The following is a 26,145-nucleotide window of genomic DNA, read 5'->3' as shown; positions in this document are numbered from 1 at the left end:
TGGTTGGGTAGCAGGGGTGGGATGGGAAGGCCAGCAGGAAGAGGGCACTGCAGACAGAGAAGAGTATATGCAAAATTCCTGGAGGTGTGAAACAACATGGTGGGTTGGGGCACAGGGTGTGAGAAGGGGCGTGGTGGGAGATAGGGCTAGAAAGCTGGGCAAGCATCATACATTGAAGGACACTGCACACTGGGCTGTTGCATATCTACTCTGTAACGGGGAAGAACCGGAGTGTTTATACACAGTAAATTGATCACTTTAGCCAGCCCTGGAGGTCTAGTGGTTAAGATTCAGCACTCTCACCACCATGGCCTGGGTTCACTCCACCCATCTGTTGGCCGTTATACTGTCGAGACTGCGTGTTGCTGTGATGCTGAAAGCTATGCCACCAGTATTTCAAAGACCAGCAGGGTCACCCATGGTGGACAGGTTTCAGCACAGCTTCCAGACTAAGGCAGATGAGGAAGAAGGACCTGGCCACCCACTTCTGCAAAAATTGGCCATGAAAACCCTACAAATAACAGCAGAGCATTGTCTGATATAGTGCTGGAAGGTGAGAGGATGGCACAAAAAGACTGGGCAGGGTTCTGCTCTGCTGTCCACAGGGTCACTAGGAGTCGGAATCAACTCCAGGGCACTAACAATAAAAATTGCTCACTTTATACACTAGTGAACTTTACAGGTTAGAAAGAGCACTCTGGTAGCAGTCTGAAGGGCACAGAGGGGTGGGACTGGAGGCAAGGACCAGTAAAGAGTTCTATATTCCCCATCAAAGCAGTCACCTAGATCAGAAGCTGGTGATCCTCCTGGCCTTCTCCTTCCTCCCCCACATCTAATCTGCCCCCGAGACCCCGTCCCTGCACCTCTGTGACACTTTTCACATTTGACCCCACTCTGTCCCCATTGCTGGAGTCTTGGCTTAGGCCCTCACCACCTCTAGGGTGGCACAGTTGCCCATGCTTAGCAGTGCCAACAGAAAGATCTTTCTAAAATGCAAACTGACCGTGTCACTGCTTGCTTTAAACTCTCCTTCCTGGAATGAAGTCCAAACCGCTGAAGAGAGCCCATCGAGAAGGTCCCCAGCCTTTGGCCTCTTTGGCCCCCTCCCAGCACCCCCTTGGTCCATGTGGGTCTGATGAACTTCTCTTCATGCCTCTGCTTGGACTGACAACATCTGCCCTATGAAGCCTTTTGTGACACCCTCCCCTCCCTGTGTAGAGCTGACACTGTCTTCCTTTGTGTCTCCATTATTACAGGGACAGATTTTTATCATAGCACGTGTACCATGTTATTAAAATCACGTCTATCTCCTTCACAGGACTTTAAGCTCCTTGGCAGCAGGGACCTTGTCTTAAGCAAATTTGCACATCAAATACCTAGTACAGTGTGTGGCACATTATAGATGCTTTAATAAATATTTATTGAATGGACAGATGGGTGGATGATCAAGTGAATGAAAGAAGCTTATTGCTTTCCAGGAAAATTACTATAAGGTTCTGAATCAAGGGAGCATGAGCGAAAATGAAGAGGAGGAGATTCATTGCAAAGCTTTTTAGGAAAGGGAATGATCGACTAAGAAAGATCCTAGAAGGAATAGGAGAAGATGGGATCAAGGTCACAAACGGAAGTTTGTTGCTACAAACTTTCACCTGTTGCTGCAAAGGACCCATTAAGCATCTCATGGGCCCCATGGCTTCACATGGGACCACTAACGCAGAGTTGGGATAGGGAGGCTTCTGTCAGTAAGACTGCTCACGACCCTTTGCTCAAGCCTCACTGTCAGCCCTCCCTCTGTGGTGCTGCTGGGAGGAGAGGTGCCAACCCAAGTGACAGATGCAGGGCTGAATGGGCCCATGGTAGGCAGTAGGGTGGGGGTGAGAGGATGAGTTGTAAGTTGTGGGGAGGAAGCCTGCCTGGCCCCACAAATGGCGAAGGTAGCTGGAAAGGTGGCAGGTTGTCTTCCATGTCTTTGGCTAGAGCCTCCTTCCATATTCCAGATGGAAAAGCCCCTCCCCCGCTTTCAAGAAAGTGAGTGTTTGGAGGCAGTGGCCCTGGGAGCACTTCCTCATGGACACAGCCTCCTCTTTCCTCACGGATCACTTTATCCGGGGACAGGCAGGTGGGAGGGAGGGGTCAAGTGGCCAGCACGCAGCAGATTCACCAACAAGACCATAAGACTCTACCTTTTCTTGTCTTCTCTCTTCTTCCCATCCTAGAGCCTTGGCTGCTTCATTTGGGCTGTAGCGCCCACTCATCAATGGAGAAAACATCTGGATGTTTTAAGCTATAGTAGTCATTTCTGCTAGACCATGATAAAGACTACCACAACAGGACATATGTAAAAATCTACACACATATTCCTAAATACACAGCCTCACTCCCTAAGTGGGGCCTGAGGAGGTCTCAGTGGGGAAAGCCTCTGAAGTCTACAGTATACTCTTACTAGCACTGTTTGAGTGGATCCTTTAAGTTCAGCCCAACTGGCATATTTGATATTCAAAAGAACCTTACAATGAATCCTTTCTGCAAAGCAAGCAATTGTCTTGTAATGTGACTCATCACCTCTCCTTCGTTTTGCTTGCTTTGGCTTGCCTACGGCATTATATCATTGTCTGTTTATGCACGTGTCTCCCTGGCTGGCCTGGGATCTGCTCTTCTCTGTTCCCCTTGTGCCTAGCACGAGACCTGGCACATGAAGGAAAGAAAGGGAGAAAAGAAAGGCATGAAGGGAGAATGGGATGGGGCATGCTTACAGACTGGGTCAACTTAAGTGTAAGGAGAGAGGAAGACTCTAGAGGCTATGTAAAGGCCACTATTCTGGATTGTCCACAGTCAGGCTTAAAGTCCTTGCCTTTAGACACTCTGCTGTGTAACAGTGTTGAAGATCCTGTTAAAATGTAGTTGTCTAGGGGAAGAGACACACTGGCCATTACTGCTTCCCACAATGCTGGTTCACACCATCAGCCCTCGCACTGCTCAGGCTAGAATGTCCACTTCCTCACCCCACCCCTCCTGTTAGTGAATTCTTACCCATCCTCTCAAGTCTCAATTGAAATATCACCTCCTATGCAAAACTTTCTCATATCCTCCAACACTTTGCACACAACTCTCTTTACAGTGCTTATCTTGTATTATAATGATCTGTTTATGTGTCTATTCTCCTTGCTAGGGCATGGGCTCCCCAAAGGCAGAGAAAACACTTTATTCTTTCTTTTTTTATTTCTCTGCCTCTGCACTTACCCAAACATGCAGCTGCACCAATTCTGGCATGTGGTGCTTGGTAGGTACTTAAAAGTTTTCCCAGTGGATATTTTGTTCTTATTAAGATTAGCCAGTGCTGCACAGACATGTTGAGGTTATGAGGCACCGGGAAAGGGATGGAGAGAGGGAAAGGCCTGGTGTTTGGCGATGGGGAAGCGGGATAAAGCAGTGTGGTGTGAATCCTATTCAGCAGGGAGGGTAATACCTGCAGTGAGGTGGGTGGTGAGAGATGAAAAGGCTGGACAGAATGACAGGTTTTGTCTATTTCACACTCTGCCTTGGACCAGACTTCTCTTGTCCTGTGACACATGGATGAAGCTCCCAGAGAGCCTCTGCTGACATTCTGGAAGCACAACAGGCTTAAGAAGATACTAGTTCATTATTATATTCTTTCTTCCGAATGAGACAGAAGCTAGCTCATTATCTTATTCTTTCTTTCAACATTCCCCAGAAAAAGGAGCCCCATTTTGCCTACAGGGAAACTGAGGCCCAGAGTGAGCTGGAGACTTGTTTGAGTCTTGGTGTTGCAGGAACCCCTGGAATCCAGGCAAAAGCTCCTCCTCTTCCTTTCTGATTGACTCTCCTACCTCTTCTCTGTTGCCAGCATTACAATTCTGAGGGCACAACTTGGTTCTGGTCCCACTTGCTAAATGTGTGACAATGGCAAGCCACCCGCCTGACTGCGCTGTTGTCGGGGTGTAATGAGGTGTGAAAGTGAGGAAATGGAGAAGGGTGGGGCAGGCGAGTGATGATTCCCATGAACAGGAGGATTCAGTACAGTGCGATGTCCCCAGGGCCCCGGAGCGTGGTGTCCAAAGGGACACTGAGACCCTTAATGAGACCAGAGCTGGGAGCTTGGGGCTAGGGGACACCTGAGGGGTCACTTGAAGAGCAAGAGGCCTCCTACCGACACAAGTGGGGAGAGGCCGGTCCCAGGTCCTGCGCTCTCCACTCAGACACAGCAGCTCCTCACTGCCTCGCAGGCTGTATCCAGGATCACAGCTGAAGGACACTGAGCTCCCTGCAAAATGGCCTCCATCATGAACCTTGTAGCCAAATTGGGGGGTTCCCGGGTCTTCACATTTGATGAGTTCAAAACCTGGTAAAGAGAGACGAGATAGGGTGAGCAAGACTTTGTGGCAGAAACCACACTCCCTCAAAGCCTGTTTTCTTGAGGAAGCTGCCCCTGCATGTGCCTCTAGGTTCTGATGGCCTCAGCGCTTGACGGCTGCCATATTGCTGTGCTCAGGTGAGGGTGCATTACAGAGTATTTGTTCCCCTGTTGCTCTATGTAAATGATTTGTTATTTCTCCCAGGACAGCTGTTAATAGTTTTCAGGCATAGGGTCTGGGTTTTCTATTTCTTTATTTGACCCCATAGCATTTTGCTAGCGGGAGCTGCTCTTTCCATTTTGCTCACTGAGACATTCTGATGGGATAGTGTAATATGGAAAAGTCACTTCAAATGTATGTTTCAAAGCTCAATTATGTCCTGCTTAAATACACTCTATTGAAAAAGGCTGGAGAAGGACACATCTGCAGGGCTTATACAGAGCTCCCACTACATGGTGCTCCACAAGTTCTCTCTCATTTGTTATTCATAGGAGTCTTATAGGGAGGTATAATTATCTGCCTTTTACAACACAGCACATTGACTTGGGAAGGTTAAATAAATTGTTCCAAAGTCACACAATCTCAGATGATGGAAATGGAATTTGAATGTGACTCTGTTTAATCCTCTTCCACTGATCTGCCTGCTGTAACAGGCACAAAACCCTGGACAGCCTGGAGCCCAGGCAAGAGGAATTTTGAATAGGCTCATTGGATTTGTTTTTACTAACAGCCTTATTGAGAGAATAATTCACATACTAAGCACTCACCCATCTAAAGTGTACAATTCAATGTCTTTTAATATATTCACAGAGTTGTGCAACTATCATCATAATCAACTTTAGGACATTTTCACCGTCTCAGAAAGAAGCCCTATACACATTTTAACCCAATTCCCTCAGCCCTCGGCAACCACCAGTTTTCTTTCTGTCTCTATGGATTTGTCTGTTCTGGAAAGTTAATATAAATGGATGACACAATACATGGCCTTTTGTAATGGGCCTCTTTCACTTAGCATGTTTTCAAGTTTCATCCATATTGTAGCGCGTATCAGAACTCCATCCTTTTTTATGGTCAAATAATATTCCATTGTATGGACAGACGTAACATATTTTGTTTATCCATTCATCAGTTGATGGAAACTCACTGGATTTTAAAATAGTCTATAAAAAAGTACATTTCTTTGTATCTCCTCAGCAAGTAGAAGCTAAAATAAATGAATAAAATGGCTGTGAAGCCAAACTATGGTGATGTAATCCCAAGTACTCTAGGGCTGTGTACTAACCTGGGTGCTTTCCATTTTCAAAATCCCAGGAGTAAAGGAAAATGTTAAAATCAAGAAAAAAGACTCAACTCTTTAGGGAGTAGTAAAAAAAGAACATAATTATACACGAGGGTTTGCATTTTTTTACATCTGGCTGTAGATGAACACTGTTTTATAAATGCCATGAGTAGGAAAGGCTATCTTTGGCTGCTTTAATTAAAAGGCTCAACGCTGATTATTTTTAAAGTATTAGTGAGTAAAAGATATGCTGTGACTCTCAACTCAGTTAACCACTAGTTTAAACCAGAGAGTTGTATGCCAAGTGGCAGCTTATCCGAATCACAGGCACAACGTCTTAGAGGAAACAACCAGCTAAGCCTGAGCCAGCTAGAGATAAGAAAACCCACTAGGTGACGGATGATGGCCTGAGCCCAACCTCCCTGTCTGTGGAACCAGGGAAAGCCTGACTTCTCGTCCACTTAGATGCAAGAAAGACTTACTGGAAAACTGCAGCTCAAAGCCCTTGCTGGTGTTCTCAGCATCAGTGATGAAATCAAGCCACAGACTGCTCGATGTGCTGTTCAAAGTCACCCCCATCATCTCAGAGTGGCTGAACACCCCCAGCAAACGGGCGGAGTTGTTGTTGCCATCATAGACCTGGACACAGGAGACATCCCAACCCAGTGTCGTCAGCATGGCCTTGTTTTGAACAACAGCTTTTCACCCCACAGCTTAGCACCAACAAAAACGGTTAGAGGGCAGTGAGTCATCAGACGCAAGGAAGACGGCAGAGTGGAGCTAGCAACTGACGATCTCCACTTGGTGCCACTTCTGGTGCTCAGCCCATCTCAGTGTGAATCAGTCTCTAGGAACTGGTTGCTGTTCTAACCGTTCCAATGCAGACCTGCTCTTGTTCCTTCAAACCCCATATGGCACCAGTTTACCCTTCAGCAGCCTGGGGAGGCCAGGTTGGGGCTGCCCGACTGCCCAAGCCATCTGTTTCTGCAGACAGGCAGGCTGAAAGCATTCGACATCTCCACATCACTAAACCTTCAATCCTGTCCGTCCCAGAGGTGAGACAACCGTCCTCCTCCCTGCCCCCACCCCACTGTGACAGTGGCCTCAGTCTCTACCACTCTGCTGGACACCACCCCTGGGATCCAGGCAGGACAGAGTTAAAATGACCAGTATGTCATGTGTCGTGGTCCCTTTCCCTACCCCAAGCTCAGCCTCTGCCCCTTCCCTCCTAAAATGGGGGCTCCAGAGAGGGCCTGCTGGGCTTGCCAGGGGTGGGATTGTGTATGCATCTGGCTTCCCTGACTCCCATCTGTTCCCTGAACTTCTGAGCACCAGCAAAGATAGCAATCCTCAGAATAATGAACTGGCTCCCCAGGTTTTGAGGTTGCTGCTCCTTTCCAGATAATTGTACAAATAACAACAGAAGTTGTGATTGAGTGAAGGACCCCCTGGTGCTTTGGTAAATATCAAAGACGGGATCTATGGGTGGGTGATGAATATTTGTGCATGTCACAGGATGTGGTGCCAGCTGCCAGCAAATTGGAACAATATTTCCATCTTACTATTTATGAAGCAAAGCTTTCTAAAAGAAGCCATCCTTCAAGCTAACAGTGCTGTATATTACAGAGATTCGTTTAGGCCCCTGGGAGCCTCAAGTCTGTTTCCAGATCTGATGTGCAATTGCTTTGCTTCACCGATGGACTGAGAAAACTCCAGAGTTCCAACAGACATAGAGATGACACCAGTTCAAAGAGTTCAGCCCACTGCTGCATCCGAATTGTTATAAAAATATTTTTACCCATTGAAACATATATTGGAATTAATTGATCAAGGCATTAATCATCACCACTTGCTAACATCACAATAAGAGAGACAACCAGATATCATGTACTTTCTGATAGAAGACACATTGCTACCTATGGAGTCATTTTGCTGGGGGGAAAAAAAAAATCAAACCTGAGTCAAATCAAGCCACTGGATCCAACTTCTAAATTACAGGAAATATAGAGGACAGAGGAACGTTTGAAATGATAGTCTTGGAACGTGGTCAGCAAAATCCAGAATGTGAAAAATTCCACTGGACAAAAGACCTGATTTACTCAAAAAATAAATTACAAGTTGGGGGAAAAAAAAGAAATGGAGGCAGAAACTAATAGATTAAAAATCACATGAGGCAACTAATCCAATGTGTGGACTTTATTTGAATCCTAATTCAAATAAACTGTAAATTTAAAAAATATTATGACATTTATGAGATAACTGGAAACTTGAACACTCGCCGGATATATGATGGTGTTAAGGAATTGTTGTTAATTAATAAAAATATAATGGGAACAGGATTTTTTCCTTAATTTCAAGGCATAATTCATCCTACTTCATTAAGAACAAAAATGTTCAATACGATAAAATATTCATTGCAGAAAACTTGTAAAACAGAAAAGCACAAAGAAAGTAAAAGCAACTTTCAGCACTCATAGCATTTTGGTGACTTTCTAGGCTTTGTTCTATGCATACCTTTCCTTATATATATTTCTTTATTTTTTTAATAAGAACTAGATCAAACTATAGATACTATATGGTAACCTGCTGTTTAACTTAATATAATGTGCATATTTTTCAAATCATTAAGCATTTTTTCCCCAAGAGCATTTAAATAGCTGTAGGAATTTTCATCATGAAATTAACTCAACACACAGTATAATTATTCACACATCATTGTCCACATAAGAGGCACTCAATAAATGTATGAGCAATATATAAACCAATGTTTTCTTCTAGTACGTCTGCCCTTTAGTCCACCTGAAATTTATTTTGGCATATGATACAAGATAAAATATTACCTTTTATCCCTGGTTGATTAGCCGTTTAACCAAACTCTATTTGTAAATATTCCATCCACTACCAATTTTAAATCTACCTTTATCATGTATATAGTTACATAAATTTGGTTTTGTTTGTCAACTTTCTATTCTATTGCATTAATCTGTTTGTCTATTCCTGTGCATGATCCATACTGTTTTAATTACTATAGCTTTATAATATATTTAAATACTTAGTAGGGCAAGTCCTTCTTCATTTGTCTCCTCTTAACTTAAAAAACAAATCTCCCATATGTATTCTTCTAGATAAACTCAAAAAGAATTTTCTCTATTTAAAAACAACAATAATTCCCTCTCCAAAAAAAACACCCAAAACAACTCATGTAATTCTGACTGATTAACATTAAATGTATGAAGTGATTAGAGAAAAAATACATCTATATGATACTAAATCTTCCTATCCATATACATGGCATCTGGTTCCATTTAATCAAGTTGTCTTTTATGTCTCTCAGTAAAATTCTGTATTTATTCCTGAATACTTTTATATTTTCGATTGCTATTGGGAATTGGGCCATTGTATACATTTATGTCCTAACAGGATTGCTTGTCTATAAAAAAAATTGCTTTGATGGTCCAGTTCATCATTAAGTACAGGTGATGGGAATATCTCCCTGAGAAACACAAGAAAATCTATGCACATCCATTGCATCTAACCTTCTTTCTTTTTTCTCTATTAGATGTTTTTTATTTTTTTCAGATTTATTGAGGTATAACTGACAAATAAAAATTGTATATATTTAAGGTGTACAACTTGATGTTTTGATATATGTATACCATTACATCTAATAATACAGCTCAGCAAGATGGCTGGCTTCACAATGAAGATAGGTTTTTACACACAGTTACAAACAATGTGAACATTCCTATGAACATCCCTGCACGTCTGCTTGCACACGTGTCTGAGTTTCTCTAGGGCATACATCTAGAGGGGAGAAGCTAGGTGCAGGGAAGGCACAGCTTCAACTTCGTTAGAAATTGACAGATTGCTCTCCGAAGAGGAATACCAATTTAATCTCTCACTAACAACAGATGGCAGTTATCATTGCTTTATATCTTCGCCAATACTGGTATTTTCAGGCATTCTAATTTTTTTCCAATTTGATGGCTGTGAAATGGTGTCTTGTTTTAATTTAGATGTCCCTAACTATCACTGAGGTGGAGTGTCTTTCCGTATGGTTCTCAACAATTCTACTTTCCTCCTCTGTGAACTGTTGTTCGTGTCCTTTGTTCATCCATGAACATGAAACCTCCTTGCATTTATTTTAGCTTTTGTCTTTCAAAATAAAGATTTATAATTTTCTCGGTAAAGATTATGCACATTTTTGTTAGGCTTATTCCTGGGTCTCTTATAGCTTTTGTTTCTCTTATGAATGAGATTTTTTTTTTCCTGATTATGTTTTAATTGGTTGTAGAAACAACAGGGGCTTTGTTGAATTGTCTTATTGGTTCTGATAGTTTATCAGTTGATTCTTTTGTATTTTCTAAATAGAAGAGACAATTTTATATATTCCTTGCTAATTTTTATAGTTTCTTTTTTTTTTTGGTATAATTGTATTGGCTTGAATTATAATGTTGAATACTATCGGTTATGGTAGAGCTACTGGTCTTGCTCCTGACTACTGGGAATCCGTAGGAAGTTATCATTAAGGATAACGTTTGCTATAGGTGTTGGTAGAAACTCTTTATCAGATTAAGAAAGTTCTATTACAGTTTTATGAGATATTGTTAAAAATCATGAAAGAATACTGAATTTCATCACATGATGTATTGGAGCGTATTACAGGATCATGTATTTTTCTCTTCAAATCTGTTTATAGGCTATTAGGTTGAACCATGTGAAATTGCCAATAATAGACCAGTTTTTGACCTACAAAAATGGCAATTCCGTATGGTTTGCCCAATAAATAACATTCTGAGCTTTTCTAATGTTGACACATCCTCACATTCCTGGAATCAATCCCACTTGGCCATTTTTGTTTTATTTATTTATTTATTTTTTTGTGAGGAGATCAGCCCTGTGCTAACATCTGCCGATCCTCCTCTTTTTTTTTTTTTTTTTGCTGAGGAAGATTGGCCCTGGGCTAACATCCGTGCCCATCTTCCTCCACTTTATATGGGACGCCACCACAGCATGGCTTGCCAAGCAGTGCGTTGGTGCATGCCCAGGATCCGAACCGCTGAACCCCGGGCCACCGCAGCAGAGCGCACGCACTTAACCACTTGCGCCACTGGGCCGGCCCCCATTTTTGTTTTAATACACAGCTAGATTCAGTGTGATATTGTATTTAGAATTTTCAGATCTATGTTCATAAATGAGACTGGCCTAATCATTTCTGTTCTCGTACTGCCCTTCTTCACTTTGATATCAATGTTTCCAAATGCCTCATTTAAATGAAATGAGTTGGGAGATGGATCTTAATGTTTCTCTTTTCTGAGACAGTTTGGTTATTATAGGGATTAATTATTCTTTGAAGTTTTGTGAATTTACCTGTAAAATAGTCTAGGCCTGGGGCCTTTGAGAGAGGATATGGAGGAATTCTAATTTTTTCAATGGTTATTGGTTTATTCAGATTTTTATTTTTTCTTTATGTTGGTACTTTTTATCTATACAAATTTCCATTTCATCTAAGCTTTCAAATTTCTTGGCTGACAGTTGTTCCTAAATATTTTCTTATTATTTTCATGATCTCTACCTTACCTATAGATGACTATATTCCTTTTTTCATTCCTAAATTTATATATTTGTGACTTTATTCCTTGATTAGTCCTTCCAAGTTTGTCTATTTTATTAGTTGTTTTTCAAAGAACCAGTTGGTTTTGTTGATAATTGCTATTGTTTCTTAGTTTTCTTTTTTCAGTCATTTTTGCCTTTATCTTTAAAAGTATCTTTCTCCTACTTTCTTTGGATTTATTCTGTTACATTGTTCAAGCTACCTAAATCCTTATTTATTTTCAACCTAGGTTATATGTCAGACACTAACAGAGGTATATTAAAATCTTCCATGACGATTGTAACTTTATTAAAATTTTTTACATTTCTAGCAGTTTTTATTTAATTTATTCATGCTATGTTATTTGGCACATAAAGTTTTACTGTGGATTGATTTTACATTTTATTAATATAAAAGGATCTCCTTTTTCATTTCCTTATGAGATGCGAGAGAAGTTCTCAAATTTGTCTTGTAATAAGCTGATTTCATTTTTCTGTAGTTTACCACCTTCCATTCATTGCCTCCATTCCATTTTTTAATTGGTTGATCATGTCTTTCATCTCTATTCAATCTTTCCTCATCTCAGATTGCTCTGTTTTCATTATTGCCTATTTTCATGCCATAAATATAATATTCTCTCAAATCCTGTTAAGAATACATATTAGGAGCTTAAGCTATTTTATTTATTTATTATTATTATTTTTTACCCCCAAAGCCCCAGTAGATAGTTGTATGTCATAGTTGCACATCCTTCTAGTTGCTGTATGTGGGACCCAGCCTCAACATGGCTGGAGAAGCGGTGCGTCGGTGTGCGCCCGGGATCCAAACCTGGGCCGCCAGCAGCGGAACACACGCACTTAACCGCTAAACCACAGGGCTGGCCCTAAGCTATTTTTTTTTTTCTTTGTTGCTTACAGAGGGGCAATTAGCTCTGACTCCTCAGACAGCTCCCCTTCTTCTGATCTACTGAATATTTACGCATATCCAGTTAATTTTCCTGTTGCCACACAATGGCAGAGGGAGAATAAGAAGGGAGCATGGAAATGCCCAGTTTTCTATAAGGAGGGGCAGAAGAGCTAAGCCAGAAGGGGCCACGGCAGGAGCTTCTCCTGCTCCTGGGGCTAGAGGGAGTGCGCGAGAGACAGAGACAGAGACAGAGACAGAGAGGGTGTGTGTATGTGAAAAAGTGTGAGTGCGAGTGTGACTGTGCGTGTGTGAGATTGTGGCAGCCTCTTCTCTAATGAGCCTGACCACTCTTGCTAGGCACTAGCCATGGCATTGCCCTGCTTTACCTGGCTTGCCAACAAAAGCCAAACAAAAGCCAGAGTGTCACGTCGAGAGGGAGTTGTGGATCTGTTTGGTCTCTGAGACCTAGTGCACTTCCAGAGGAGCTAGTAGGCCTAAGATCTGGCTCAAGCCAATGGTCCCATCCATCTCCCTGGCTCCAGGCCCTGCTGCTCTGAGCTAGGTGGTCTTAGACGTATTTCTCCTTAAGGTTTCTGGCACTTAACCCACAGGCAGGACTTCACCTCACTTGTGTGAATTGTAGTTTGACTGGGCTCTCTCTCAGTCTAAACCTCTTTTTGGGAATTCTATTTGACAGAAATTCCTTTAAGGTGTATGTGAAAGTCACCCTTCACTAATTTCCAGTGCTGAGACCACATTCCCAGTTTTTATGTCCCTTTAGTCATTTCAGTGGGAACCTGTCGAGGATGCAGTTACACACATGAGCTTCATTTGCCACCTTGCACTGGAAGTTGTCTTTCCACGCTACTGCACGGAAAGGCCCTCCCTGTCTTGCTGATGTCAGGGGCCAAAATAAAAGGAATCAGTGGTCCTGGGAGATAAGCTGGAGTATATGTGGGGATGAGGTTTAAGAAATTTTCAGTTATTAAAGTAGGGAAGAGATCCGGGGTCACAAATGCGAGTTAGTCATTTCACGGGTCAGAAATACAAGACTGTAGAGAAGGTTTGGGGGGTTGGTCAGATGCATGAAATATTGTATCTTGGGAAGTAACGAAGTTGTGGAGGAGGTGACAGGCTTCCTTGGTCGGGAGTTCAGGTGTGCACTGGGACTTCTTTGGAGGGACAGGAAAGTCCTCGGGATTAGGAATACGCCAGGGTTCTGGCAGATGGGCTGGTTATACCAGGGCAAAGGCAAGATGTTCGAGGAGGTGAGTGGTGCTCTGGGCTCCTCCCGCTCACACTTGTGTGGAGGTAGACCAGAGTGACAGGCTTACACAGCCGTACCGCTGCAGCTCACAGTGGTTGCAAGGCAGTTCTGAATCCTATTTGGGAAACTATAACTGTGAGTTTCTTTTAGTTCTGAAACAGTTCTGTATCTATTCATGTCCCAGGTTCTCCCTCAGTGGGGCAAGGCTCTGAGAAGAGTTAGAACAGGAGGGGGCTACATGGTACCCCCCATTCTATAGAAGTTCTGGCGGTCACAGGGTCCCATGGACGGCCTTTCAGCCCGGTCAGAGCCTCAGCCCAACTCTCTGCGGAGGACACTACACAGGCTGAACAGGAGGAAGAGGCTCTTCAGTAAGAAGGCTGAGCCCAATATGAGAAGGCTAGTGGCAGGGCCAGCTGGGCAGGTGGCTGCAGAGATAAAGCCTGAAGTCTGGGAAGGTCCCCCCACTAAGAAACACGGGAATTCATCCCCTCTCCCCCCTCCCCAGGATTCCCTGGGGTCCTGCATCCTGCACGAGACCTCCCTGACCTCTGAGCTGGGTTTTCTGCCCCATGTCCCTCCCTTCTTCCCCCGAGTGCCTCACAAAGTCTCTCTTCTGCCCTATTAAGCTGCTGAGCTGATCCTGAGGCAGAACCGTGACGGTGCAGGGGGGTGCGCACCTGCTGACCACATCCTGGTACCACTCTGAATCTGTACCACCCTAGTGAGGAAGCTCGGGCACCGGCCACGCTCCACGTGGCCTCCAGCCACCAAGCAGGCCTTCTGCTGGTCCTGCCAGGCCACACGCACAGAACCGCTGCTCACACTCCCTGCAAAGCTGAAAATTACAAGTTATGCCTCAAAAATGCCTTTTTCTACGTGGTTAACAACAGCCTTCATCTAAGCAGCACTAAGGAGAGGACGTCATCCTGGCCCTGCTGTCCCCAGTTGCATCCTCCGAGGCTCTGCTGTTGATGATGAACAAATGGATGGAGAGAAGTGAGGTCAAGGGAGGTGGCTAAAGACATGGCCTTTGGAAAGTATAAAGTCCTTGTCTACTGCTCCATTATAGGGAGATACACACTGTTTTTCTGTGTGTGGGGAGCTCAGGGGTTAAAAAGTAGAGCTTAAGAAGCCAATGATAGGGCCCCAAACCCACGGGGCCACTGTGCCATATTCTGTTCCATGTCAGGCACACCCAGCCCCAGCGGGTCATCTCATGGGTACATCCTCTTAGGTTCAAGGGTAATTAGATAAGAGTGAGAAATGCCTTCCAAACACACACACATACCCCCGAGAACACATGTGCCAGGGGGCGGGCCAGGAGAACCATCTGTGCACAAAAAGCACACGACACTCATCACATCTAGACGGAATCCTAATGAGAGGAGATCATTTAATGGTTTCTCTGTGGATTTTCCAGAGAAGTGACCTCTTGTTTCAACTTTTTGTAACGTCAAGACTTCTCTGACTACAGGGACTAAAACTACATTAGAATATGCTAAAATATTTTCTTGGCCTAGGATGGAAGTGGACATATTCTGTGTGAGATTTTCCTTATAATCCATTTTAATAAGGCAGCTCTTTGATAAATTCCCCAGAGTCAACCCTTTGATTACACCATATGCACATATCACACGTTATCAGAGATACACACTTAATCACACACACAAAGAAATACAAGCAATACACATGCTCAGTGTCCCTCTCTATTGCCCTTTCTATAAGCCAAGTCCTATCACTTCTGTCTCTTACGTATATCTTTAACTCTGCTGCCACACAGACGCCATCACCACGGTGCACTGAAGCTACTGAAACAGCCTACTAGTCTACTGAAACATACACTCAAAACATATACAAGTGCACACACACAAAATACACTGAGACAAGTGTATGCACAGACACAGATCCTCCAAACCACATAAATATATAGATACAGATTCACACACATGTGGAAATGTACATATAAAATATCTACATCCACACATATCTACACAAATGCACACACGCACACATTCTATGAGCTCTTCATTATCCAAGTTGATAGTCAGAGTTCACAATGGAAAACCTGACCCACTGGCCACTCCAACTGAATTTATTATTATTATTTATTATGCAGTCAACCCATACTCACTCACATACGTATTTGAGAGCAGTCAGCTCCTAGGCAGACTCTAAAGCCACATTCTTAGACACTCACATACCCTTCTCTTTATTTATTTATTTATTTATTTATTTAAATTTTTTGTTTATTGCAGTAACATTGGTTTATAACATAGTATAAATTTCAGGTGTACATCATTATACTTCTATTTCTGCATAGCTTACATCATGTTCACCACCCAAATACTAACTACAACCCATCACCACACACATGTCCCGAATTATCCCTTTCGCCCTCCTCCCTCCCCACTTCCCCTCTGGTAACCACCAATCCAATCTCTGTCTCTATCACATACCCTTCTCTTTCAGGTTCTCACTTTCTCCCAGATGAGTGAGGACAACATCCTGGGACTCAGAGGGAAGAAAGAAGATTGAGTCATTCACACAGAGACAAATGAGTGAGTGCTGACCACACTCTTGAGGCCTGCAACATACATACGTTATGAAATCTATCAGTTTTACCTTGAGGACATCTCCTTCAGACAGTTCAAATGCCCTGGCTTTCAGCTGAATGCCCTTCCCTGGCTGGGTCTGGATGGAGTAGATGCATTCGTGGTTGTTACTGTAGTTCACAGGGAAGTTGGGGGACAGCAACGTGCCCTGAGTGCCCGTGACTGAATTCCCACACTCAGCTGGAAAGAAAATCACAATAATCACAGATTAACCCCCACCAGCTACATCCAGAAAACTACTCACAGCACTGGAGATCCTTACAAAGATGGCAAGTTGTTTGCCTCTCTATCTGCCGAAAGGCCTGTTTATCTTTTGTCTGCCTGTCTACAGGACTGCTTATCAAAGTCTTTTTTTAACACCTGTCCACCAGTAGTTCTGCCTGGTTTCTTTATCTCTTTTTCTGTTTGTCTGTCTCCCTCCTGCAGAAATAGAAACGAACCCACCAGGCGCCCTTTCCTGTCACAGTGTTATGAAGCAGCCGTTCCCCACACCTGTTCATATAGTATCATAGCAACAGAAATGACCAAGGAGGATGTCAGGGGAGGATGGGGGCAGCCGAGTAAAGAGAGATGAAGCCTTTCAGTATCAGAGGATAGCAATATTTGCTAGTGTTTTCTAAGCTTTATGAGGATCATTTCGGTCATTAGTCACAACGACTAATCCCATAAGCTTGGCACAATTATCATCTCTGTTTTAAAGATAAAGAGCCTGGTACTTAGCAATTTAGATCAAGTCTCTCAATTTGCACAGAGGAGGGGGCTGAGAACTCAACCCTCTTGGTCCTGGAATTTAGGGTCTCTGAGGCTCTGGAGGAAGTTTTAGCATAGACCCATTGAAACCCTGTTTCATTCAACAGCTAAGGAATTCACACCCTCCTCTCAAAATCTGTTTCTCCTCCTCCAGAATTAGTCATTCTTTCCCCATTGTTCCTATACCTTTATTTATAGCAGTTATCACATTTTACTGACTTATTTGTTGACAATTCTATCTCCTCTACTGCACTGTGGATCCTTTAGGGCTTGATCATATTTCTCTATCCCCAGCACCCACTCAGTGCCTGGGTATGGCAGCCATCAGCAGGTGAAAGGGGAAGTAACTCAGTGGGAGGGTGTGCACTGCAGAACCCTGCGGCTGGCTCTCTAGGGTCTTTAAGAATTGTGAAGCCTCTCCCTGGGCTTCTCTGTATCTGAGCATCTACCATATTGCACCCTGATTGCTTGTTACTTGCCTGCAGCCTCCACCTACACTGTGAGTTCCTTGAGGGCTTGGGTCATGCTTAAAGAATCTGTGAATTTCCAAGGCTTAGCCCAGATTGTCTGCAATATAAATATTTGCCAAATGAATGAGGGAATGAGTATGGAGGACACTGACCTCAGAAGATGTACAGTCCTAAAAATAATTCAGTTCTGGGAGAATGTAAATACAAGTCCAGATGGCAGGTCCATTATTTGCCTGGACATATGGGGAGTCTGGAGCATGTCTTGAATCTTTGAAGTTGATGGTAGCAAATCTGCTTTCCCCAAATTGTCCCTCAATGCCTCTATTCTAGGTACAGTCATTGGCTGGAAGGACCCTGAGGTCAACCAATGGGCCATGGATTTGACCACACAGTCAACACTAATTATCCGAGCCTGGAGCATAGTAGGCCAAGGCGATGTAGATGGAGCATGTGATCCAGGAACACTCAGAGCTGAGCCTCTTGTGGGCTGAGTTATACCCCTGTGTGTTCTCTTGTCCCCAAGACAAGAGAACCTTTGCATGTCCCACCACCAAGTCCCTACTTTTTCAACAGGCTCTACTCCTGGGTTCTTTCCAGTTCAGGACCAGCTTCAGTTTCCTAGGACTTTACATAAGCCATTACTATGGACTGAATGCTTGGGACCCCACCCCAAATTCATATGTTGAAGCCCTAATCCCTGATGTGATGGATTTGGAGGAAGAGCCTTGGGAGGTAGTTAGGTTTAGACGAGGTCATGTGGGTAGACCCCTCACGATGAGATTAGTGCCCTTACAAGCAGAGGAATTGACCAGGGCCTCCAATCTCTCTGCCGTGTGAGGATACAGCAAGAAGGCTGCCATCCACAAACCAGCAAAAGGGTCCTCACCAGACACTGAACCTGCCTCCACCTTGATCTTGGACTTTCCAGCCTCCAGAACCCTGAGAAATAAATGCTTGTTGTTTAAGCCACCAGTCTGTGGCATTTTCTGGTAGCAGCCCGAACTGACCAAGACAGCCATCATTTGTCCTGGAGGAGAAATATAACTTTGCAGTGCTTTAAACTCAGCCTGTTTGCAAAGCGTCCAGATGTGCATAATGAATGTGCTGAGCTGGGGCATAAATCGAAAGGAATAGCGGTAGACAGGCATCCTGGTGGCTGCTGATAATTTAGGTAGATATCTTTCTAAAGTGTGCATATTTTCTGGGTGCCCTCAGACGAGAGTGGGAATTTGGGGATGGGGTGCTGAGCACTGTGCACATTTAGACATTTATTACTCAGTCACATCACTTGGGCAGCCCTCTGAAGCAGCTCTCCATTATCTCTGGGATCACACACCATTTCTTTCCAGCTAGAGAGGGGCATGTGATGCAGTGGGATGAATATGGCTTTAGACTCTGAACCTCAGTCTCTTCATCTGCCTTCATTTGGACAAGAACAGCCTCCATATAAGACTATAAAGAATAAATGTTTGAGATTTTATGATAAAATAGGTAAACACACGGGGAATGGTTAGCACACAGTAGGCCCTCAACAAGTGTTATTCCTCCTTTCTCTCCCCATCCATCTATGTGGCTTACCTGCTTCCATCTGGAGCCCTAACTGCCCATTCTCTGGGAGTGGCAGACAGCCCGAGAAGCTTCTTGGGAAGCCTGCATTAGCTGTCTGACACGCACAGCACCCTCACTGTCCCTGATGCCTCTTGCCCTCTGCTTAGTTCCCAAAAGTTGGCTTCCCTTAAACTTGGGCTTTGGCTTATTATTGGACCCCTGCCTGCCCCTGGTTTCCTGCACAAGAGCCATATGCCCACCTCTGCCCCAGAATGACCCTCTCCCCTTTCCCACATGCCCAACACCTTGATGAGGAGGGAAATGGGGCTGACAGCTTCCGATGGGGCCAGTCCTCGCTGAATCACCAGGTCCTGACCCCCTGCCAGGGCCTTTGTCACCAGGGAGGGAAGAGGAGGGTAGAGGGACAAGGAGCTTGCTTCTGGGAGAGTTTCCAAAGGAACAGGGGAGGTGAGCAGATGCACCGAAAAGCCAAACACAAGAATAAGTGGAAACAAATAAATGCTCCAGAGAAACCAACAGTCATCTGCACAGGAAAGTGCTGCTGCTGATTCAGGCATCTGTGACTTCTGTCGTCCCCATGTGAAGAGGTCTCATTAAGGGCAGGGGCTGCGTCTCATCCTTCAGTCTGGGGCACTGGAGGCAGAGGGTCAGGTCTTCTCCATCACACTGGGGCTCCCAATGACAAAGCCATGTCTCCTGCTGCAGACTGGGTCCTCTGGGGTCAGGGCTGTCTTTTCCACATCAAATTCGGGGGCCTCTGCAGTCAGGGGCTGTGTCACCCCATCACACCATGAATTAGAGCCTAGGGCTGTTCATCTCCTCCTCAGCTGGGAATGTTCCTGGTAACACTGTGTGGGCTAAGTCATCCAATCTACACCTACAGTGCATGTGGCAAATGGGAGCATCCCCTGGGTGGGCATTCCCATGGCACCTCCAGCCCGAGGCTCTGTTGCAGGGCTGGTGGTAATTACATGTGATTATAATTGCCGTGCGTTATTAATAACATACGAAACCGAAGACAAATATAATAATGAAAATATTGTGAGGTGTCATGAACAAATAGTAATTGGAATAATAAATTAAAGAATGAGTTTATGTAATGAGATCAATGAGGCAAGAGCCTGAGGAGTGTGTGCATCTGTGGTCCTGGATGATCCCATTCAAGAAAAATTTCCCCCAGAACCACCTGGCTGACGACATTTTCCCAGAGAAGAAAAGAGCTGTTAGCAGCCAGAAAGAAATTAACCCTACACAGGGGGAGTTAAATGTGTGTCTGAATGTGTACCAGGTTAGGGTGGGTGGATGCACTGGGTGATGGTTACAGGAAAAAGGATAAACTTTGGGATTATTTAACTTGTCAAAAAATGGAATTCTGCATCTATTTGTCTTAGTGTTTCCTCCCTGAGATTGTAAAAGGTCATTGGTTATCGATAAACAACAGTAAAAGAGCTATTGGCAAAATCACGATAATTATATGGCGCCTCATGGTTTATGTAAATGATGTCATCTAGTCGAGAATAAAGCTTGTGAGTTGGATATTATCTTGGTTTTACAAATGAGGAAGCTGGGGCTGAGGGGGTTTGGGGGCACCCCCCAAGATCTAACAGTTGATAAGTGGCATAGCAGAGACCCGATCTCGGGCCGGTGTGACTGTGCAGCCCGAACCCAGCCAGCCTGCTGACAACCATCCTCTGCAGAGCCCCAGGGCTCCATGGAGTTGACTCAGGCAAGGCCGACCTCAAGACACGGGCCCCAATTTCAGTGGGTGCAGCGCACCTTTTATGTTTGGTATATTGGAGTTCTATGTGTTATTTCACTTTAAGGACGAGTTCCATGGCTAACAGCGAGCATGGTACGGACTCCACGAATCCTACCTGGCTTTCATCTGGCCCTGCATTGCAAGTATTGAGCAAGCAGAGTCATGAAGCTTTTAAACGAGGGACAGCCAGCAGTTAGCCCTGCTCCCTGGGATGTCACTCTCCTTCTCTCCACCCTCCCGGCCTGGAGCTCTGAGCAGCCTTCTTTAGAGCTCTGGCAAGGAGGCAGGCAGAGCCTTGGGTCAGAGGGCTCCTGCTTCCAACGCCCACAGCTATCTCTCCATCTATGTTGCTCCCTGCCGCTGGCTCCAGCCCGGTCTCGGAGCTGTTCCTCAAACACTGAGCATCCTCACAGCTCAGGGCCTTTCCTCTTTCCCAGATGTCTGAGTGATTAGCTCCTTGAATTCCTTCAGATCTCTGCTAAAACGTCACCTCATCAGAGAAGCCTTTCCTGACCATTCTTTATAAAAGAGCAACTCTACCTCTAGCACTTTCTAAGCTTGAAAATTTAAGCTTGGCTTAATCTTTCTCTGTAACCCTCAAAACTGCCTGACACGATACATATCTATGTGTTTACAGCCTATCTCCCCCAGCTTGAATGTCAGCCCACGAGTGGGGACACTTCCTCTGCTTTGTTCACCTTTGTATCCCCAGCACCTAGAAGTGTGCCTGACATCAATGGTGCTCCGTAAATGAACACAACTCTTGCTTCCCTCTCCCCTCCTTAGCTGAATGAATGAAGTCTTTCTTGGGATTCTCAAAAGCTAGCACCCTCATTGGACTAGTAAAATCACTCCTCTCATCTACCATATTGGGACTCTCCATGGGCAAAGGTCACACCTTCTTCCTATAGGTCCACTCGGTGCCCCCCCACCCCAACCGATTTCTCTGCAAGAGGCATTTTTAAGCCATGGGAATGTGTGTTAAGTGTGGGAGGTAAAAGTATGGAAGTCAATTTCATTTGAGTGCCTACTGTGGATCCACTTTGCGAAAGTCAATTCAGGCTATAGAACAGCTCGTGAAGCAGGTATTGCCATCCCTATTGTACAGATAAGGAGGCTGGAGCGGGAGGGTGTTAGGCCACCCAGCCAAGGTCCCACTGCAGGTGAGTGTGTGCTAAGGCAGGTCTCCTTCAACCCAGGCCTGCTGGCCACTTGGCCCGTGGGGTCCACTACCTCACACCAATTGACTAAGTCTGGCCCACCCCGTTAGTGAAGCAAAATGAAAGCACGTGACCACCTACCAACACACCTTGGCAGAGGCGAACTCCACAGGCGCCGTCTGCCCCCCAGGCACGTGATGCGGGCCGTGCCCTCCAGACGGTACCCGGGGAAGCAGGAGAAGGTCAAGGTGTCCCCTACACCGAACTGCAAGCCCTTCCGGATGCTGTAGGCTGGGACCTCGGGCTCCTCGCAGGGCTCCAAGTCATATTCTGGAAGGGCAGCAGGAGAGCCGGAGTCAGAGACAGAGGATGCGAATGCACAGACACATCAGGGAGAAAAAAGTCAGAGATAAAGATGAACGGAGGGACAGAACACACACACACTGATCCACTGAAGGCAAAGAGAAAAGAAGAGAGAGCCCGAGAGGAACAGAGGCAGTGAGGTGAGGAATGGGCCACGCTGTGCTTTGGGGGTCTGAATGGCTCCCTGCTGCGAGCAGTGGGAGAGGGGCACAGCCTTTCTGGAGATGTGCTTCCTGGGAGTGTTTACGAGGTTCCTCATGACTTGACCCTTCCCTCATCCGTCCCTTCATCTCCACATTAACCCGGAGCCTTAGGGCTCGCAGACTCTCCTGCCTCTCTCTCCCTACGCACCGAACCAGATTAACTCAATCAGCCTGTTTCTAGAGGGCAACATACATTGGGAAAAAGAATCCAAATGTCTTGGTAATGCCGGCACTCGAGGCAGATGGCAAGCATGACGGGGTGGCATTTATGGCCAGGGACCTGCCTGGTACCTCCAGTGATAGCACAGAAGTGACTATCCCTCACTGGACAAGGTCCCCCAGGGCTCTGTGTGGTGAGGAGAAGGAGCGTCTCTCTCAGAGGGGATGAGGCACCCCAGCTGGATGTGTCCCATTGGCCAGGCCAGCCCAGGCACATGGCAGGTGGCTTCTGCTGGAGGGACAGCATGGGGCTGAGCTGGGCTGTGTCCCAGTTCCTAGAGGCCAGATATCTCTTGCCCATCCTGGGGGATCCATCTGATATCTCTGCTCTTGGCTGAGCGGGGGGACCCTGGGGACAATGGGATAGGAGGGCTGTGGGGGGGACTCAGCCCTAGAGGAGAGAAGGGTCCTCTTTTCTCCCTGAATAGCAAATTAAAGAGCTTTCTTTTTAGGATTCCTAAACACAGAGATAAATCTCTATTACTGCTAAATTAGTATTGATGAAGAAGCCCCCAAACGAGACTGAAACACTCTGATATGATAATTTCAAACCCTCTTCTTTTTTTAAATTGCTGGAGTCGTGAAATAGTGGAAGTGGAATCAAGAGAAGAATCTGGAATAACTAGGGCAGGAAGGGACTTCTGTGTGGTCCTCTAGTTCAACCAGTTGGGTAGGTCACGTTTGCAGTGAATCCTAAACAGCTTAAGAGAAAGAGATGCCCCAACAAACCTACTAACTCCTTCCAAGCCCATTATAGTTAAGTTCATCCTTGTGTCTAACCCAAGTATCTTTTGCTGCAGCAGTGAGGTCACTCTCCCAAAGACTGGAGAGTGGATCAATATCCATCTGCTAGGAAGACCAGAGACTGGCAGCAAAGAGCGAGACAGAACGCTTTGCGGTTTCTTCCCTCGAAGGACTCTCACGTGCTTTACCTGAGAAGGTGATGTTGAATCCTTCATAGGACATGGAGAAATCGGAAACGAAGCGGACCTGGGCGGTGAAGTTGCCATAGAGTCCAGCGCTGATGGGGGCCGGCAACCGCGAGCCGGTCAGCTGCCTCAGGGGCTGGGCGAAGCTGCCGTTCTCGGTGATGAGGAGGTAGTCATGGCCACTCTCCAGGTGGAAGGTGTGGAAAGTAAAGAACACACCTGCCAAGAGACCAGAGGAACAGGGTGACGACGGTGAGAAGGCTGAAGCAGCCCGGCTGCAAGATGAGATCTGTACAAACATTTCCACTTGGTAAATGTCTATGGGTGTGCAGAAGCACAAGCATGCATTGATGAGTATGCATGGGCGAGCCTGAATGAACCGGAACACGCCACTGCCCACAGGTCCGGTCAGGGAGGAGGACACCACTTTACAATTGTCAAAATTTGAAAGGGAGATTTATGGCTAGTTCTAGGGGAATGCTTCATAGCCTTTCTTTCACTCATTTATTCATTCATTCTACAAGCATTTGTGTATTTGTTGAGTGCTCCTTACGGGCTAGGATCCAGGGCTAGGTAGGTGCAAGGGGATATACAAGACATGAAACAAAGAGCTACAGCACAGAGTGATGAATGCTAGAGCGAACGCGATCAGAGTGCCGTGGGGCAGAATGGAAGCAGTCTGCAGCAGGAAGAGGGGAGTGTGGGATGGCCTCACTAAAGGGTGCGCATTCGATTTGGGTCTTAAAAGGACGCATGAGAATTAACCAGGTGGGAGGGGAAAGGGCATCCCAGGCAGGGGACAGCGTGTGTAAAGGGACAGAGGTGCTACAGATTCCACGGCTTCGGGGGCCGTACGGTATGGCTGGACACACTCAGCAGGAAACATCTGGAACAGAGGCTGGAAAAGTAGGCTGGGCTAAGACGGACATCTTTCTGGAGGCAATGAGAAGCCATCCTACCCAGAGTGGATCAGATATCAGATCTAGCAAGATGTTGGTGGCTGTGAGGATGAAGTGGAGAGAGAGGAGGCAGAGAGAACTGTTAGAACAACGGTGACCATGCACTGGACGAGAGAGGATGGGGGCTGGCAGAGGGCGCAAGAGCAGGAAGCAGATACGAGACCTCAGGGAGGGAGAGACCTCAGGGCGAGAGAGACCTGAGGGAGGGAGAGTAGACAGAGGCAGAGGCAATGATGCAAAGGGGAAATGAAAGGATGACTGGGAGCATCTTGACCTGAACGGCAGCGAAGTCTTTTGTGACCAGGGGTAGGACATATAGGAGGAAGAGGCACAGGTGGTGGAAGGGTAATGGACTGAGCTTTGAACGCCCTGTGTTTGCAGCATCCAAGCAGTGATCGCTAGTGGGCAACTGGGAGTGTAGAGTTAGAGTTGAGGATTAAGTTCGGACCGCAGAGGTAGATCTGGGAGCCGCCAGCAAAGAGGTGCTATTGGAAGCCACAAGCATGGAGTGCTGGAGGAGAGGGTGAGAGTCAGAGAAGGGGCAGGAGGGAAGCCTGGGGAGGAGAGGCATTAAGCAGGAGAGAGCGGGAAGGAGGAGCTGGGGGAGCCGGATGGGCGCCACCAGAGAGGTGGAAAAAGGGAGCAGCGCTCCACTGAAGGGGAAGGGGTTCAGGGCACTAAATAAAAACATAATATGCATTAACATTTTGAGGACTAAATGTGTGTGTGTCACTGTCCTACGTGTTTAGTTGCTCTGTACTCGGCACCTATCAATTGGAAGGGAAGATATGAAAGGGCGTTTAATCCTGCCAATAACCCCATGACGTGGGTACAATTACTCTCATCTCCGCTGTACACCCGAGGAAACTGAGATGCACAGAGATCAAGGCACTTGTCCAAGGTCCCCCAGCCAGTGGGTGGTAGAGCTGGGATCCAGACGCTGTGCAAGAAACTGCTCCATGAGCTGCTTCTCACACTGCAGGGAGAGAGCAGGTAGTAAGAGTGGCCAGGTGGTGAGTGGGGCAGGTGGTGAGAAAGGTGTGGAGTGGCCGGATCTTAACATCCAAAGCAACTCTTGAACTTGTCCGGATGGCAGTTGTGTTTGGGTGGACATACGTGTAAATGCACGTCCACCCACAAGTGGGTGTGCCCACGGGAATATACGCTGTGGATTGCGAGGGAAGGAACTTGGGTCGACTAGGAGGGCTGGACCCACCTGCCACGGATGAGCAGCATGGGCATCACCTGGGAGCTTGTTAGAAATGCAGAATCTTGGCCTCCACTGCAGACCTTCTGAATCACAATCTGCATGCTAACAAGAGCCCCAATGGGCACATAAAAGTTGAGAAACACTTCTCTAGATAATTACTGACACGTTTTTGATAGATGATGGTTGGATCCAAGCTCTTAGTGCTAAAGCATTTTAGCTGTTTTCATACTCTTGCCTCTCTGTTGATAGAAGCTGGTGATTCAGGTGTATTTGGATGCTATGGGTGGGGGTTGGTGGAACAGAAGAAGTGATGGGACCAGGGATGCAGCTTGTCAGCGTCCTGTGCCCAGGCAACTGAGATGCATCCATTTACCTATTTGCTCAAAGAAACAATCCTAAGCACTGAGAAAGATCGCCCAGGTTAGTGGAGGAGACAGACACACAGATAGTGAGAATCCAGAGTAGGGGCACACCAGAAGAGTGGGCAACTATGACTCGAGGGTTGGGAAGGCTTCACAGGG

At 45.8% G+C, this 26,145-nt stretch overlaps 1 protein-coding gene across 2 annotated transcripts in view; it reads right to left on the bottom strand.

Moving 5' to 3' along the window:
* The window catches only part of CSMD2 (CUB and Sushi multiple domains 2), a 604,641-nt gene that overhangs the window by 180,014 nt on the left and 398,482 nt on the right, over positions 1 to 26,145 (bottom strand). For both annotated transcript variants that reach the window (XM_087446344.1, XM_087446345.1), the window contains exons 20-24: positions 23,459 to 23,674; positions 21,883 to 22,071; positions 16,044 to 16,213; positions 6,135 to 6,291; positions 4,169 to 4,360 (exon numbers count right to left, since the gene is read on the bottom strand). In XM_087446344.1, coding sequence (XP_087302470.1) covers positions 4,169 to 4,360; positions 6,135 to 6,291; positions 16,044 to 16,213; positions 21,883 to 22,071; positions 23,459 to 23,674 — 924 coding nt within the window. The remainder of the gene's footprint in view (positions 1 to 4,168; positions 4,361 to 6,134; positions 6,292 to 16,043; positions 16,214 to 21,882; positions 22,072 to 23,458; positions 23,675 to 26,145) is intronic.

The sequence above is a fragment of the Ceratotherium simum genome, chromosome 22 (genome assembly GCF_057802395.1).
Source record: "Ceratotherium simum simum isolate JZ-2026a chromosome 22, ASM5780239v1, whole genome shotgun sequence".
Taxonomy (NCBI): Eukaryota; Metazoa; Chordata; class Mammalia; order Perissodactyla; family Rhinocerotidae; genus Ceratotherium; species Ceratotherium simum.
This window is presented reverse-complemented; position numbering and strand designations above follow the sequence as displayed.